General features: G+C 37.7%; 2 protein-coding genes across 12 annotated transcripts; one reads left to right on the top strand and one right to left on the bottom strand.

Annotated features, from left to right (window-relative positions):
- Positions 1 to 2,496: 2,496 nt before the first annotated feature.
- LOC113310048 (josephin-like protein) lies at positions 2,497 to 3,584 on the top strand. The gene has a single exon (XM_026558603.1). It carries the CDS (start codon positions 2,789 to 2,791, stop codon positions 3,251 to 3,253), a length of 465 nt encoding a protein of 154 aa, XP_026414388.1. The 5' UTR covers positions 2,497 to 2,788; the 3' UTR covers positions 3,254 to 3,584.
- Positions 3,585 to 3,744: 160 nt separating this feature from the next.
- Positions 3,745 to 9,497, bottom strand: LOC113310045 (putative tRNA (cytidine(32)/guanosine(34)-2'-O)-methyltransferase). 11 transcript variants are annotated; one of them, XR_003340892.1, is made up of 15 exons: positions 9,333 to 9,486; positions 9,165 to 9,223; positions 8,952 to 9,045; positions 8,803 to 8,852; positions 8,453 to 8,502; positions 8,230 to 8,338; positions 7,890 to 7,950; positions 7,747 to 7,799; positions 7,288 to 7,380; positions 7,091 to 7,154; positions 6,659 to 6,766; positions 6,023 to 6,293; positions 4,600 to 4,664; positions 4,257 to 4,333; positions 3,745 to 4,126 (listed from the first exon to the last, which is right to left on the bottom strand). XR_003340892.1 is itself a non-coding variant. In XM_026558600.1 (13 exons), exons 2-12 carry the CDS (start codon positions 9,189 to 9,191, stop codon positions 6,061 to 6,063), a joined length of 942 nt encoding a protein of 313 aa, XP_026414385.1. In that variant the 5' UTR covers positions 9,192 to 9,223; positions 9,333 to 9,486; the 3' UTR covers positions 3,745 to 4,664; positions 6,023 to 6,060. The 11 variants fall into 11 exon arrangements, 3 of the variants coding, with proteins under 3 accessions (XP_026414385.1, XP_026414386.1, XP_026414384.1); XR_003340893.1 differs by having other exon boundaries at positions 3,745 to 4,664; positions 6,023 to 6,179; positions 6,259 to 6,293; positions 9,333 to 9,497; XR_003340890.1 differs by having other exon boundaries at positions 3,745 to 4,333.
- Positions 9,498 to 17,338: the final 7,841 nt, after the last annotated feature.

Consider the following 17,338-nt stretch of genomic DNA (forward strand, 5'->3'; position numbering starts at 1 on the left):
GTTGTTATCAGCTGCATTAGAAGGTAAAACTCGGATACAGAAATGGTTTTGGTAAACGAGCTTATGACTATGACTCAATTCATATCTTTGGTTGCTCTGCATGGTATCATGTTAATGAAAAAAAATTGATAACCGTGTCGTGAAAGGAATCTTTATGGGTATAAATAGTGGAGTCAAAGAATTCAAGATTTGGAATCCAGTTGAGAAGAAGATAGTCATGAATAGAGATGCCACATTTCATGAGATGTCTATGGTAAAGTCTTGGGGTTGTCGGGAGGTGGAGAACAGAAGCACCGCTACTAGTGAGCCTTTACAGCAGGTGGAGATTAATGCAACTCCACCACTTCCAGCTATGTCTGTAACTGTTAAGAATACTTCTGAAGACATGGGGTCTGGAACAGAAGTAGATACTGAAATTCCAAATGATAGTCACAATGTCGAGAAAGAGGAGAAAGAGTCACTAGAAGATACAAAACTTACGGTCACGGTGACCATATCAACCGACAAACCGAGAAGATCAATCTGTAAACCTGGTTGGATGGATGATTATGTTGCTTATGGATTACTAGTTGTTGAATATGGTACTCCTACTTCCAATTTAGAAGTCGTATGCAGTGCAAAGTATAAATAATGAGAAGGTGCAATGAAGGATGAGAATGGGTCTCTTGACAAGAATGACACATGAGTTGTTATGAAGCTTTCAGATGGTAAGAAGGACATAGGATGCAAAAGAGAAGGGATTGACTACAATGAGGTGTCCTCTCTGGTGGTAAAACACTTATCAATCCATATTCTGTTAGCCTTGGTAGCACAATATGATTTATACCTAGTTCAGCTTGATGTAAAGATGGCGTCCTGCCATGGTGATCTAGAAGAGAACATCTATATGACTCAGACGAGTGGGTTCAAGGTTGCTGGAAAACAACATTATGTATGTAAACTAAAGAGATCGTTATACGGACTGAAGAAATCTCCAAGACAATGGTATAAGCGATTTGACCAGTTTATGATAGACCAAACATGCACAAGAAATCATTATGACCATTGTGTATACTTCAAGAACCTATGTGACAAGTCTTTCTTATATTTTCTCTCATATGTCGATGATATGTTGATTGCATCGAGTAATAAGAAAGAGATTGATAATTTGAAGCATAAGTTGTCATATGAGTTTGAGATGAAAGATCTAGAAGAAGTTAAGAAGATTCTTGGTATGGAAATTCAACGTGACAGAGAGAAGGGTAAAGTTTGTTTGTCTCAAAAGACACATTTAATTAAAGCGTTACAGAAGTTTGGTGTCCGTGAAAGAACTAAATCTGTAAGTACTCCCCTTTCTCCTCATTTTAAATTGAATGCTATCATATCTCCGACAACTAAAGAATTGCGACAATATATGGTCCAAGTCCAAGATGTTGAGGTTGTTGGTAGCTTGATGTATGCAATGGTATGTACAAGGCCGAACATTTCACATGCAGCTAGTATGGTCAGCCATTATTTGCATTTTCCTGGTAAGAGACATTGGCAAGTTGTGAAATGGATTTTGAGGTATCTTTATGGTATAGTTGATGTTGGCTTGGAGTTTGTAAAGGATGGAAGTAACAATCGGTTTGTGTGTTCGTTATGTGGATTCTGACTATGCTGGTGATTTGGACAAGATATATTTAACTACAGGGTATATATTTACCGTAGCAGAGGCACCACTTAGTTGGAGATCAATATCGCAGTCTATTGTGGCTCTCTCAACTACTGAAGCAGGGTATATGGCAGTGATAAAGATATTTAAAGAAGTTATATGGTTGTAGGGTTTGCTAGATGACTTAGGAGTCGTGCAAGACCAACTGCTTGTGCATTGTGATAGTCTTAGTGCAATTTACTTGGCTAAAAATCAAGTGCGTCATGCTAGAACTAAACATAAAGACGTACAATTTTACTTTATAAGAAAAATCTTGAAGAAGAAGACATTCTACTTGTGAAAATCGATACCAAAAACAATCCAGTTGATATGTTAACTAAAATTGTATCCGGGATCAAGTTTCGTCATTGTTCGAAATTGATCCGCGTCATTCTTATTTGGTAAAAGACTCTTTGATGATGCAACCGATGTCGAAAGATGGAGATGATTCTATGTAATGCATGATCAGATGTGGAGAGAATTGGTATCAACAAGCCATCAATAGATTTCCTAATCTAATCCTTCTTTGTCCGACCTACCAACAAGATATCCACCAATGCATCTTGCCCTTGGGGTTCAAAAATGATCACATTTGCTTCAACCCTTCCGATATAACATTAACGGATTGTATCAGCCGTTTTTCACTCCTTGGTCTTCTCAAGACTCGAGAGGAGAGATTGTGGGGTCAATTCGTTTTCAAAAGAAAATTAATGGGTCCATGAATGAATCATGAAAAGGAAATTGATGGCAGGCAGATATAACATATTCAATGAGAAGAAAGAAAGAAAGAAATAGTCTTTGAAATTTACTAATATCATTTCCTCCTCCCCTCTCTTTATTATAAACAAGTCTATCTCTACACCTTTTGTTGTTTTCCTTTGGATACTGTAGTCTGTACATAGAAAGTGAGAATCCTTGAATGAATTATCTCTTTTCTTTTCTTTCCCATCCTCTATATATTTAAGAGTTTCTCATTGTTCACACTCAATTCTCATTTCTCTTCTTTATTCCAATTCTTCGCTTCATCCTTTTCTTTTCAAAATAAATAATCAAAGACCCGGGCTTCCCACTCCTCAAACAGGAAAATCTCACCAGTTCCACCCTCAATTGTGCAAGATGTCAAGCAATGGTTCTAGTTCTAGGAGAGTGAATTTCAGTCCAGATATCAATGACACACAAAACATATCTCTGAAATCAAATTACAGAGTAACCGGCAACAGAAGAAGAGCTGCCGGAATCAGTGGTTTCCGCGTACCGAAAAGCTCGTTATCCTCGTCGTCATCGTCTCAGGCTGGATTCTCACCGATGAATTTCTTATGCCGTTTGAGTAACAAGGTAGTAAGAGCTCTGAGGATGGTTTCGTTAAGGAGACGAAGAACATCACCTAAAGTCTCGTCTTCGTATCCTTCTTCTTCTTCTTCTTCATCGTCTTCTAATCAATATAACAATTTGGCGAGGTCGAGATCTTATGTGAATCACCATCATGTTGATTCTCATCAGTCTGAAGCTATTGAAGATTGTATCCAGTTTATCAATTCTTCTTCTTCCTTTCAGCGGTCAAATTCTGTTTCTGCATGCTAATTTTGGTTTGGTTTAATCTATAGAAAAATGGATGCTATTATTACATGTACAAATTTTTAGCAGAGACAGAGACATACTATGTTTTCCTCTTATTTCGTCATGAGAAAAAGAACTAGATTGTGCAAGTACTTTTCTTGTGGCAAAAATTAGAGATGATAATCTGAAACAGAGTGAAAGATATATTGTTTTGATTTCTTTTTTTTTTGGGGAGTCTCGTTTTGGCCATTACACAGACGTGAGGTCCATTACTGTCGGTGTATGTTGTCTGTTTATCACTAGCTTATGATGCGTAAATTAGTGCACAATCATGAGAAACGTTGCATTTATTTTATTTGATTGATTAACATTTAACACAAGCCGGGGAGACGATCAAACTGGGCGTTTTCGATTCTTTTTTTTATACGGAAAAGGGAAATTTTTTTAGTAAGAGAGTGTCTCCGGAAGTGACAAGAATACATCAAAGAGCTAAGAAATAGCTAAGCGAAATCAAGTGCAGTTTATGAACATGTAATCTTTAAACGGCCATTTTAAGTCTACAATTGTTAAGCTATAGATGATAGATTGCAGGTTTTGGAATGACTGTCAGGGTAAATGTTGGCAACTCAATACTGCCTCTACCTATCAAAACTGGACTATCCCAAAAAGGAAATTACTGATAAAATATTACCGACCACTCAGATTCAGTGGCTGGAAGCTTTCAAGTTCTCTTTTGCAAGGACAAGCTGTTGAAGGTTTATCCTGGATCCAGGCTCTGGTGGGTTCTTTGCGAACTCGCTTCCTACCCCAATAAAGAAGACATCAGATGATCTCGCGGTGTGTCGTGTCGGCGTGTAATTGATTATCCGGTTGATAGACATGACCGATGTAAGTATCCTGAAAGCAAATCAGGTTTTGACGCTTGTGTTATTGTAAAACTTGGGTAAGAAGTGTTTCCCGTTGTTCCTAGGCTAAAAGCACCTAGGTGTAGACCACTGTTAAAAAAAAAATGAATAGTCATACTCACTTAAGCCCGCACAAACTAAAAATGGTTAAAGCAAACCTTGCTTTGCCTTCTAACCGACCACTACTGGCTATTGCAATCTGCCATTCCCCAAAAGAAATTCAAAGAAATACTGTTTAGGCTTGACATTTCAAAAAGAAAAGCTAGTTGAAAGAAAGATACACCAGTGCTGTCAGTCAACCGTCATTTGATATGAAAATCTTATCAAATACGGCTCCACCACAAATAAGGTTGAATTCTCAGTGGCTGGCTCATATAAAATGACGCAAAGGCGATATGGACAGGAATGCCGTAACGATGTGGAAAGTAGTTGAAACAACATCCTAGTTGAAAGATCTGAACTAACTTTGTTAATCATAAGTGTGCGGAAATGTGGTTGGTGAGCAGGTAAGCATAATAAGAACATTATCTCTGCAAGGCACAAAAAGTTTGAATTAGCATATACTGAAGTCAGCAAGTTAATAATCAGCCAAGTAGAGAAAAAAAATAAGGGATCCTAGTCCGTCAACATTGAACACGCCACATAGACTAATCAAGTGAGTATGATGGACGAACATTCCTAAGAGCTGCCGTTGATAGAGGTACAGTTACGTGGTGGATCAGGAAGCTAGATACCGCAAGGCGCTATGAAGCCGGTAAAACTATTTTTGAACATTTACATTTGGTGTAACATCAGTGCATCCGAATCAGAGAGCCATCTCTTCCTCTCTTGACCATCTGTGACTGCCTTAGGTTGGCGTTTTCTATGCATCATAGTACTTCAGCTTAATCCTGGTAATATGAGGCGATGGATTCACCTCCGGATGACGATCGATCTGACAAATATCACAGCATCTCCCCTATCCTATAATCTTATCTAGAAATATCAATGCTGTCCATTTCTCTAGTATTATTTCCAACCCAGCTGCCCTCATAACCCAAAAACAATCCACTGACTCCCCCTACCTCTTCTACTGTTCCTTCTGTACAACTGAAAAACATTTCACCTCCCTCCCCCATCATCTAACCCTATGAACTAGACTCCTCACCTTCCGGCTGATCGGTTGATCTTCATTGATGCATCCTTCATGGATCATGATAGCTCTGGGTATTACTGTATTAGTTCTCTTTTACAGAGGGATAATGTATGGACATCAAGCTTTATCTTCAGCATTTACCACAGACTGGAGAGTACAAGATGCTATCTGATACAGACTGGAAAGTAAAAGATGCCATCTGAAACTGTCGCACATCCAATGCGTCTTGTTCTTACATCCCAGAACTGACAATGCCTTGGCGAATAACATAGCTAAGGAAGCAAGATTCTTTTCCCTTCCCGGTTTCAGTACTACTAATACATGTGCAACATAATACAGTAAACAGACTCAGATTAGCACAGCATCATGTCATACTTCTGTAGTAACTTTATTGTTGATACTTATTCTACCAAAAGAGAAGGGAAAAAAAGAAGAAAAAAAATCAAATTACTGGATGCACATTCTACTTCAGTCATTCCACAAAAGTGAGGTCAATGTTTCTTGGTGTATTTTATGATTCAGCTTCCCGTAAGTGGAATACAAGCCAAAGTGAAGTTATCAACAGTCAATTTGAACCCTTTGAGAGTAACTGGTTATCATTTCAAAACAACATGAAAGGTTTAAATGGGTCCTTCTCAAGTCTACAACAACAACTACCGGTTACGCTATAAATTATAGTAGCATGCATTGCATGGTTCTGAACTAATAAGCTATCAAGCATCCTGAAAGGAAATGTCCAGAATAGAGAACTACCTATCAAAAACTGACAATCCCAAGAAGGAGATTACTGATCAAATGTTATCGACCTCTCGGATTCCATGGCTGGAGGCTTTCCTCATTTCAAGTGCTCTTTTGTAGGGTGGGGCTATAGGGGGCTGTACTGGATCCAAGCTCTTGTAGGTAGTTCCATCTGCAACAGTTGGGAGAGGGTATGAACGATCTGAATCAAACCCACTAAGGTCCCCACAAGCTAAAAATGGGATGTAAACCTTATTTGGCCCTTCCAACCAACCACTGTTGCAGTCTGCCATCATCCAAATAATACACTGTTCAGCTTGAAATTCATCACACCAAGACATTTCAACGACAACAACAACGAAGTAGCACAAAATCAGGATATACCAATGATGTCAGCTGTCATGTATATGGAGAGCTAAACAAATAGCACTCCAGCATAATAAGGTTGAATTTTCAATAGCCCGTATAAAATGATACATGGTTTCCGATTTAACGGCGATTTGGACAACATTGTCATATAATCGGTGGAGAATGCAGAAAGAAGACTTTTTGTTTTGGAAGAGATAATGCAGAAAAAAGTTGAGAAAGAATCTGAACTTGGTTAAATTATCAATATGAAAATTATGGTTAGTGGTAAGGTAAGAAATTTACCTAGGTCATCCTCTCCAGAGGGAGTGCCCACCTTTTCCAGAAGGCGGTGTAAATCATTTGGATTAAAACCTTCCGGAGGTGAATAGTTCTCACAAACTGCGAATGCCTCTGTATTGTAGAGTACGAAAAGTTTGAGATAGTTTAGCAGCTATTGATTCAAATCAGCAAAGCTCAATGAACTGCTCAATTAAAGAAAAATTTAGTGATCCTTGTTGATCGACATAGAACGAGCCACGGTTGAATATATGGAATATGCTTAGCAAACTATAGAACTTTTACCATTTAATTGAGTGGAGTCCACATCAGAGAATAACAACTAAATCAATATAGAAGGTTTACGCATTTGAAAAGACGACATTATTCTTAAGAACTGACTTGGGATGTAGAACACAAAGGTGAATAGGAAAAACGAAATGGGATCATTATTCTCACCTATACTGGAATTGCGGCTGCTTTTCGGTTTTGCGAAAGTTACAACTGAGAAAAACAGTTTCAGCTGCAGAGAAAGCAACAAGAAATCTTTCATACCAATTTCAGGGGCAACTTCAAACTAATATAAGAATAAGAATGTATGGGTGCAATTCCCCAAGATAGAACACCAGATGGATATATAACAGAAAACAACTCACCTGGCAGTACAGGAGACTTGTATCTTTGCCACGAAATATTTTTGCAATGAACTTTCCACCCTCTCTAAGTATATGAGCAACAATGGTTAAACCCTGCAAATATAATTCGACGACAAGCTTCAACTAGAATACATTAAAGAGCAATTTAGATTCTTGGAACTACAATTTTCAATTTTTGCTAATTTTCAGATGATAGACGTCACAAAGACTGTGATATACTTTTTGCTCCCACTTGGAAACCTCTGATGGTAAGAAGAAATTAAAGTCAGATTACTTTCTATCCAATTTCGAAATTTCAATCATTTGTTCAAGAGTGGGTAGCATTTCTACTCATTCATCGGTTAGCCAAATTGAATGGTGTTTATAATTTATACATAGAAGAAAATCACGATAACATTTATACGAAGGCTTCACCTAAATAGGATTACGATATGTGCATATAGACATCACACTACTCACCGCTAATATCAGCTGTGACTGCACAAATTCATCCATATCATGAAGTCCAGTAACTGCATTCAGCATAGTGAAATGTGCACTGGTTAGGTATTAATCAAATATAATCAAATAAAACATATTCACAACGGGTAACTATATCTAACCATCAGGAGCACCGTCACAAACTACTAGATCGGCCTTGCATCCATCAAAATGTCTGATGACCTGTAAAAAGAATCAAAATTCAGATGCAAATGGCCAGCTATTTCCAGCTTCGAAAAAAAACATTTGCTTCAAAAAGGCAGGTCTTTATTCCAGTGTAAAACTGAGTAACTAATAGTTGAGTCAAGCATCTAATTTCCGCAAAAATACTTAGTTCAGCCAATGAACATAATAGTTCAGATCTGTGTGTTTTAGGTTGAACGCTATGAGTGTATACTCCCAAGTGCTAAGTCCCAAGGATGTATAATAATCCAGAAAGACACAATTGCATAATTGACTTACCACTTCAGCTGTTCGAGCATTTGTGATATCGCCCTGCACTTGAATAACACCATCGATTGGAGCCATGGGCTGCAAATCAATAGCAACAATAAGAGGAAGATCACCATCCCTGCAAAATATTAAGTGACTAAAGTTTTACAACAATTACAATACAAAATTGTCGAATCACATTGATGTCAATTACAGGACAAAAGACATTTAAAAAATAATCACTGGACTTCACCTTTTATCTGGTGAGAGCTTGGCAGGAAGATACAACTTTCGGCTAAGCACCTACACACGGGACACACTAAGATTCAGCAAGGAAAGTAATAATGTAAAGATAATGTCATTGTAAGAACCTACAACTGAAGTGTCAAGAATAAAGACACACAACGGGGTAATACTATCTAACAAAGCAAGCAATGTACCGACAAACCCTTGACAGCTAAGAGAAAACAAATTTATGCCCCGCCCTTGATGTTTTTGACGAAATTAAATCATCTAGGCTAAGCTACTGACACAGTTAATAGTTTGTTTTTGTATTGATATTGAAAAGATCAAACAGGTGACAGTTGCTCAAATCAAATATACCTGACTCCAGCTTCCAGGCGCTGCACAAAGGTCTACTACCCGTTTTACTCCTACAGCCAAACATTAACATCAACTAACATTACAAAATAAAATTATAGGAACTCAAAACCCAATTTTCTATTAGTAAAGAGAAAGAAAAGGAAAAAAACCTTGAAACAGATTGAATTCTTCATCAATCTGAAGAAGCTTGAAAGCGCTTCGAGCTCTCCAACCTTCTTCTTTAGCTTTTCGATAGTAGATATCCTATTTAATTTTTGTGAGAACACAAATATTCAGTCAAACACAAACTTGGCAGGAAAAAAAAGAAGAAGAAACGAACTAATAAAATCATCATAATACATTCAAGGAAATCGTCAATTTACCCTCTTATCTCTAGAAGCTTTTCCCATGATTTTTCAGCTAGCAAGTAATACAACTCAAGCTGTGAGTCAAGAACTCTGAGTTAGAAATTAGCGCTGGACATTAGGGTTTGAGTTAATTATCAAAAAGAAGAAAACAAAAGAAAGGGTTTTTTTTAGCAACCAACATACCACTGGTTTCCTTTTCCTTCTTCTCAAAAGAGTGCGAGAAACAAAGAGACTGGAGTTTTCTCTAAATTCCCGCTCTCTAATTCCTATTCGGTGCTCACTGCTCACAGAGCTCCTTCAACCGAATTAAGGAAGAAAATAGAACAGAAAAATCTTGGCTGTTGATTAAGTTTCCAGTCACCCGTTGACCGAAGTTTTCAGTCAACTGATGACCGATCGTTGAACAACATCATAACCGGAATCTTCATCTGTTGTCCGGTTTTGTTTGTTCTTGGATGCCGAATATTGATAATCATGTCCGGGATGTACCCATATGCGGAATATTAATTTGGACACTACACATGGCCAGTGTTTACTTCAATTCTGCATTTGTTTCAGTAGGTTGGTTTTATGTCAAGGTTCTTTATCTGTTTTGTCAAAAGAAATCATTATTTTCTCGTAAAAGTAAGGTCGTTCTTGTTGTTCTTTCGGGAATGACATTTTATGGGGGAAATTATTAATTGAATTTGTACTTAATTGCCAAATTTTTGTGGGGAATGCGGATGTGGAATATTATAGGGGTTATCTTGTATCTTTATAAACTCCTTGATGAATGCATTTAGCTTCGGCTATATGATGACATCTAAAAAGTTGATATGTGCTTTCTTTTAGTCATGAAATGTCTCTATGGAAATTTCATTAGGATCTCACTAGTTTTCGTACATTTGCCAATTTTATTGACAAATAGGGGGAGAATTAATGTGTAGTTCACACTACAAATACATATGGTTTTCGGATCATTATGTAAGGGGGAGTGGTTTCCATGTGAGATGGAGTATTGACTAAGGTGGAATGATACATATCACCATAGTATTATTGTCGAAGTTGTGATACAATTGAACTTTGATGTTGTATAATAATACTATGACAGTGTATAACAATGATTGAGAATTCTTGTTTTCTCATTGTTATGACTACGGATTTTCAACAACGATGATACTAAACTTACAACCTTTGGGATCATTGGAGTACTTGGAAGTGACGAAGATTTCGAGTAATGTTGAAGAACCAAGAAGATTAGGCATGTGGAAGAGAAGCTACAAAATTTTATTTATCTATTTTTGTATTCCATATGTATTGATAGTTTTGTCAGTAAAATTGACAAAGGGGGAGATTGTTAGAGCACTACTCGGTCGAACTCGCATGCGTTGCTATCTCAAGCATGTTTGTCAATGTTAGTGATCAAAACTATAAGTCTTGATTTCTAGTCCACTATTAGCTAAGTCTCGGACTAGGATAGAAAGTGTAGTTGTGCTCAAGACTCCATGGTGATCATCATATAAAGACGAAGAACTACTCAAGGAACTGGTGGAACTTCATCGACTAAAAGGTATGTGGAAATTTGAACTTATCTATCTACTATATCTCCTATCTTCAGACAAAAGTCGTTTTTCTATATAGACTTTGATTATACACATTTGTTATTTCGAGCCGAGTTTATCCCGCTTATCTATTCCTCGAAATATGTGTTGGTAAGCTTTCGTGTTGGCCAAGTTCATCTTTACTAGTGACGAAAGTCATGTTATGTTTCAATCACTTGAAAATGGCTTTGACGAAAACTGGTTTGTGAACAACAACTATATAAAGTCCTCTAAGAATGTTTCAATGATTGAAATGAAAGTTTAGATTATATAACCATTGTTGGATAAAAGCATTGTGTGGTAACTCATACATGTATAAGTTCTTATTCCTTGAACCAAAGTATGCGTACTTTGCTGCTCAGGAAAACCGGAACTAGAGTCTGAGTACCCAGTCCGCGTACTGTCGGAGGTTCTCATCCCGAGAATTTCTGCTGGAGTTTGTGAATTGAAAACAAACTTATTCCGGGTACTTAAGTCCGCGTACCAGTCTGCGAACTTAAGTTGATTATTTTCTAAAAACGATTATTCGTGAACTTAAACTTATATAAACTAAAGAATGCAAGTTTGCAAACCGTGGCTATAAAGTTCATGAATCGATTCGAGTGAATCAAATTGTTTTTGTTTCAATTGTGTCTATTATAAAGATCTAAACAATTGAATAACTCTCTAACTAGTTCATTTGAGTCATTTGAACTAGTTGTGGTAAAGAAGAATATGGTTGATATGAAAGTGCTCATATGGCTAACCATTTGGTTAACTACTGTTGAACCAACTAGATGTACATGTTTGGGTACGGTTACACAAACCTAGATAAACGTGCATTTCATTTGTGTGTAACAAGCTAAGTTTCGATCTAACGGTTGAAAGATATTAGCTTGAATCTAATCAGGTTTTCATCTAACGGTGAATATTGAATGCTTTGTTACTAAGCTAACATTGATTGCAAACCCTGATTTGAAAGACTATATAAGGGAGAACTCTAGCAACTAGGAAACCTAATCCCCACACCTCATGTATGATACTAATTGTATTAGCAAGAGTCGATTCTACTTTAAACTTAGGTTTCTACTGAGACTTGTAGGTTAACGACTTGAAGACTTCATTGTGATTGTGAAGCCATACCGATACTACTTTCTCGTAGTTATGTGATCTGATCTTGTTGTTTCTATCGTACTAAGTACAATCGTAAGGATTGGCTTGAGATTGATTTCTATGATAGGCAATATATAAAAGAAGTCACAAACATCTTCGTCTCATCGTACTAAGTACAGTCGATTAAGATTATTGTGAGATGATTGATAATACTAGGTTGTTCTTCGGGAATATAAGTCCGGTTTATCAATTGGTTCATGTTCACCTTGATTTATCAAAAGACAGAAAAAAAACTCATAGGTATTTCTGTAGGAGACATATTTATCTATTACCGTAGACTTTTCTGTGTGATACAGATTTGTTTATTCAAGTCTTCGACTTTGGGTCGTAGAAACTCTTAGTTGTGGGTGAGATCAGCTAAGGGAATCAAGTGTGTGGTATCCTGTTGGGATCAGAGACGTAAGGAGCGCAGTGTGAGATAGATTGGGGTTCAACTACAATCCAGACTGAAGTTAGTTTGTAATAAGATAGTGTCTGTAGCGGCTTAATACAGTATGTGTTCAGTCTGGACTAGGTCCCGGGGTTTTTCTGCATTTGTTGTTTCCTCGTTAACAAAACTTCTGGTGTCTGTGTTATTTCTTTTCCGCATTATATTTTGTTATATAATTGAAATATCACAGGTTGTGCGTTGAATCGATCAATTGGGAAATGCAACCCTTGGTTGTTGATTGAAGTTGATTGATACTTGAACATTGGTCTTTGGTACCGTTCAAGTGATTTCTCTTGTTTATTAAGATTGAGTCTGACTGTCTAGTTGATTCTTTTAAAAGTATATTGGAGTTAGTTCAGAGCTATCAAACACGTTTAAAGACCTTAAAGTCTGTGTTTATAGCGATTCTACTATATGGACAATAAAGTCTCTAGAAACGCTTTACCAAGATTAAAAAACAATCATAAAGAAAGTTCTGATAAACTGGTTATTCTCCAGAAAAAGTTGTATGAACAAATCCGGATCAAATCTGATCTTGTTGCAGAAATTGCAATGCTTAAGGATTTGAAATCTGTCAAAATCCTTTTGATGGATTTGAATAACTCTAGTTGTGATAGTCATAAGTCAGATGATAAACAATGTCCAGACCTCGTAAAAACTGATATGACTCTGAACTGCTCAGACGAGCCTAAAGATGTTGGTTCATGTTTGTTTTGTGATTCCTCCAATCACTTTCAACATACTTGTATGTCCTTCCAAAAGAGCCTGAAAGTTGCAAGTAATCTTCATAAGAAAACTGAACAACTAGTTGCTTCTCTAAAAGGATGTAGAAAACTAACAAGAAATCCTAAACGGGAAAGTAGTGTTATTATGGGAGCCTTCGCTTTAAAATCAACATCACCCTTTCAAAGGTTACTTGATAGTGGATGTAGTCGACACATGACAGGTGATCTCACATGGTTTGTTTCTTCAAACGACTATGAAGGAGGTCCGGTGACATTTGGAGATGGGAGTTGTTGTTACATAAGCAAGAAGGGGACGATCAAATTTCCTGGCGTACCTGAAATCCATGATGTAGTATACGTAAAGGGTATGACTGCAAATCTTCTTTCTATCAGTCAAATTTGTGACAAAGGCCATAGAGTTGTCTTCAATGCAAATGGATGTGACATCGTAGATAAAACTGGGAAAATAATTTTTCAGGGAACTCATGGTAAAAACAACTATTATCTTCTGGATACTCAGTTCAGCAATTGTTGCAATTTGACTAAGGTGGAATCTACACATATTTGGCATGAGCGTTTTGGTCACATCAATTGTCGTCTTCTAACTAAGATCATTAACAAAGAACTTGTTAGAGGCGTTCCCAAAATCAATGCAAAGATTGATGGTGTATGCGATGCCTGTCAAAAGGGTAAACAAACGAAATTTCACCATAAATCATTTCGAGATATTCTCACTAAAGCTCCACTTGATTTAATTCTTATGGACCTCTTCGGACCTATTCAACAACCCATGGTTACTGGTAAGAAGTATGCTTTAGTTATGGTAGATGATTACACCAGATTCACTTGGGTTGCATTTCTATCTCATAAGAATGAAACCCTTGATGAATTCAAGATTATTGTTAAAAGAATCTAGAACAAACAAGGTCGCAAGCTAAATAAAATTAGAAGCGACCGTGTAACTGAATTCAAGGACACTAAGGTGTTTGAATTTTGTGACGAATTGGGGATTATTCAACAATATTTACCACCTATCACTCCTCAAGCCAATGGAGTTGCAGAAAGAAAAAACATGAACATTCAGGAAATGGCCAGGGTAATGCTCCATAACAAAAACTTACCATTAAGATTTTGGGGAGAAGCTGTCTTTAAAACATGCTATTTGATCAACTGTGTCTACCTACGGTCTAAAACCCTAAACACTCCTTATGAGTTATGGTATGGTAGAAAACCCAACTTGCACTATATCATAGTGTTCGAAAGTAAGTGCTATATTCTAAAAGATCGGGAACAGAGAGGGAAATTTGATACTAAAAGTGATGAAGGTATCTTCCTTGGCTATGCTTCTAATAGTCGTGGTTTTCGGGTATTTAATCTCAGAACCCGGGTTATGATGGAATATGCTAATGTTATCATCAATGCTATTAGTAATTTTCATCATGATAATCCTCCTGCTGAATTGTCTCCAACTGAGACAATTGACAAATTCAAAGAAATCCCAGATTCAGTTGAAGTTACCCCAACCATTATTGATCCTGATATTTCAAGTGACGAGGAGAAGAGCACTGATCAGGCTACTCCTGTTGAACAAGAACATGTCCCTCCACGACACCTATGGGTTCAAAGGAATCATGATCCCAACAATATTATTGGAGGAAGAGATTCTACTGCTAAGAAAATAGGGCAACTTCAAAATATTTGCAATTTTGGTTGTTATGTTTCACAAGTAGAACCGAGAAATATTGGCGAAGCTCTTAGCGATCCCTTTTGGGTGAATGCAATGCATGAAGAGTTAAATCAATTTCAAAGACAAGACGTATGGGAACTAGTACCTTGTCCCTCCAACATCAATATTGTTTGTACTAAATGGATATTCAAGAATAAGTCTGATGAATTTGGCACAATTGTCAGAAATAAAGCCAGACTTGTCGCTCAAGGATATTTACAGATTGAAGGTATCGACTTTGACGAAAACTTTGCTCATGTGGCACGCCTTGAGTCCATTCGGTTATTATTAGCTCACGCTTGTTTTCTTAAGGTTAAGCTGTTTCGAATGGACATAATCCTAAACGGAATTCTAAAGGAAGAAGTCTATGTCCAGCGGCTTCAGCTCGTGGTACACACATCTTGATACACCCGCCTAACACACTAATACTCGAACCCTATGACCTAGCCAAACAGCTCCCTACCCTAACCCATATCCATATCCAGCGGCTTCAGCTCGTGGTACACACATCTTGATACACCCGCCTAACACACTAATACTCGAACCCTATGACCTAGCCAAACAGCTCCCTACCCTAACCCATATCGACCTCCACCTTCTTCTTCCTCTCCCCCTCTCTGCAACAGAACCACCATACCCTGCCGTACCACCACCTATTCCACTTCCACAACCACCACTACCTACTCCTCTACCACCACCACACCTCCACTATCATCACCCCTACCTTCCTACAGCTATTACCCATCTTTGTAGCCCATTAATTCGTCAATTTCTCCCCTGCCGAAACCCTAGGTGAGTGGTTGACGAATCAGTGAAGCTAGAAAAGCAATTAGTGCATGGGAAGAACAAGAGAAGCATCAGGAGAAGAATTGGAGGCATGGGTCGACATCTACCAGTGTCAACAGTGAATAGGTAAATTTTAATAATTTTTATAAGAACCCTAATTTTTCTGATTTGGGAATTTTTTTTGGGGGGAAATCAATTGTACGTCTAATTGAAGCATGGGTTGTTTGATTGGGTTGCAATCAGTATGTTAGGTGAGTAAATTTTGGATTTTTGGATACACCCTAACTTCACTGATTTTTGGGGATTTTTCTTATATGTATAAATAGGGGATGTATGAGGAGGGGTAGAGGGGGGATGATCTCTGGACTAGCCAGAAAAACATTTTGTTCTGTTTGTTTGCAATTTCAATTTCAGTTATTGCATGACAGTTGATAGTGAATGTTATATGATGTTTTGATTTTTATCTTCAATGTTGAGAATGTTGTTTCAATTAGCATATGTGATGAATGTTGATGCTGTTAACATGTTTTTCATGAACTAAGTTACTGCAGCTAAGGCTCAGATGAAGCCTTAGTGCATAGTTGGATGATGAATTGCTAGGTTAGAGCCTTAATGCTTGTTTTTCTTGAGCAATGGGAGAGATTAGTGCTCATCTGTGTGCTTGTGATTGATTGTACTGTCAAAAGACAGTCAATGCTAGGAGCACATTAGTTGAGCAAGCTGATTTTCTTTCCATTCCAATTGTATGCTTAGGGTCTTAATTTCAACCTAGAACTACATTGTTTGGCTAGGACACCAAGGTGGATTCTAAGCCATTAGCTTAGCCACAATTCCTTTCTTCAGTCACTTACAATTCCTGCTCTGATTTTATTCACTGCTCAGTTACTTTCCTTTACTGTTTTGCTTAGTTCTTGCATTTTGAAGCCTATTGTACACTGAAATCAGTGCACAATCTCACCCCTGCCCTTGGCTTACAGCCTTGGTTCCTTGCTGTTTTTATTACATGTCATTTGCTTGCTTGGTTAACTGTTTTCCCATCTTTCCCATCTGCCATATTGTTTGCTTCCTTCATTGACAGCTTAGGTTAAACTTTTAAGCACTCCTACTCCCTGTGGACTGATCCCTTTCTTATCCCTATATTATAAAACTTGACCTTGTATACTTGTAAGAGTTTTTGTGTGTTTTCCATTTCCACACCAAGTTTTTGGCGCCGCTGCCGGGGAGTGGTGCTGTGTGTTGAATTTCTTCTCCTTGTTGTCCTTCATCTACCATTGCATCTCTGTCAAGATCATTGCAGAGTTACCTGAGCTGCTGCTGTTGCTGCTGTTGCTGCTGCCAAGCCTGCTGCCAAGCCAAAGCAACTGGGCTGCTGCATCTCAACAAGTTGCTGGGCTCATCCAACTGAGGTGGGCTTGTGCCACCATTACTGCTGGGCTTCACCACTTCAACTGAGATGGGCTCTGTTGCTGCCGGGCTTGTGCACCTTCTGCTGCTGGGCTCTGTTCCACCTGTTGCTGCTGGGCTTGAACGTGAGCTGCTTAGGACGATCCTAAAGCCCAACTGGGCTGTGCAACTAAAAGGGGACTAAAAGCCTATTTTTGGGCTTCCCTCCAAAAACCAAGTAAGCCTAACCCATGAGTTAACCCACTTGGGCCTCATTTAAATTCAAATTCGGGCTTGTAATAATTAATTTAATTATCTCTTTGGGATTGTAATAATTTTTATTTATTTTCTTTTTCTTTTTTTTTTATATTTGGGACTGTAATTATTTTTTTTTTGTTTTTTTTTTT

This window comes from Papaver somniferum, chromosome 9, assembly GCF_003573695.1.
Source record: "Papaver somniferum cultivar HN1 chromosome 9, ASM357369v1, whole genome shotgun sequence".
Lineage (NCBI taxonomy): Eukaryota > Viridiplantae > Streptophyta > Magnoliopsida > Ranunculales > Papaveraceae > Papaver > Papaver somniferum.

Coding starts and splice junctions, on each gene's coding strand:
- LOC113310045 (XM_026558600.1), bottom strand. CDS start 9,191: ATGGGAAAAGCTTCTAGAGATAAGAGG. Junction 8,503..8,802: donor CGCCTGGAAGCTGGAGTCAG/GTATATTTGATT, acceptor TCCCGTGTGTAG/GTGCTTAGCCGAAAGTTGTA. Junction 6,767..7,090: donor CAGCCGCAATTCCAGTATAG/GTGAGAATAATG, acceptor TCTACAATACAG/AGGCATTCGCAGTTTGTGAG.
- LOC113310048 (XM_026558603.1), top strand. CDS start 2,789: ATGTCAAGCAATGGTTCTAGTTCTAGGAGAGTGAATTTCAGTCCAGAT.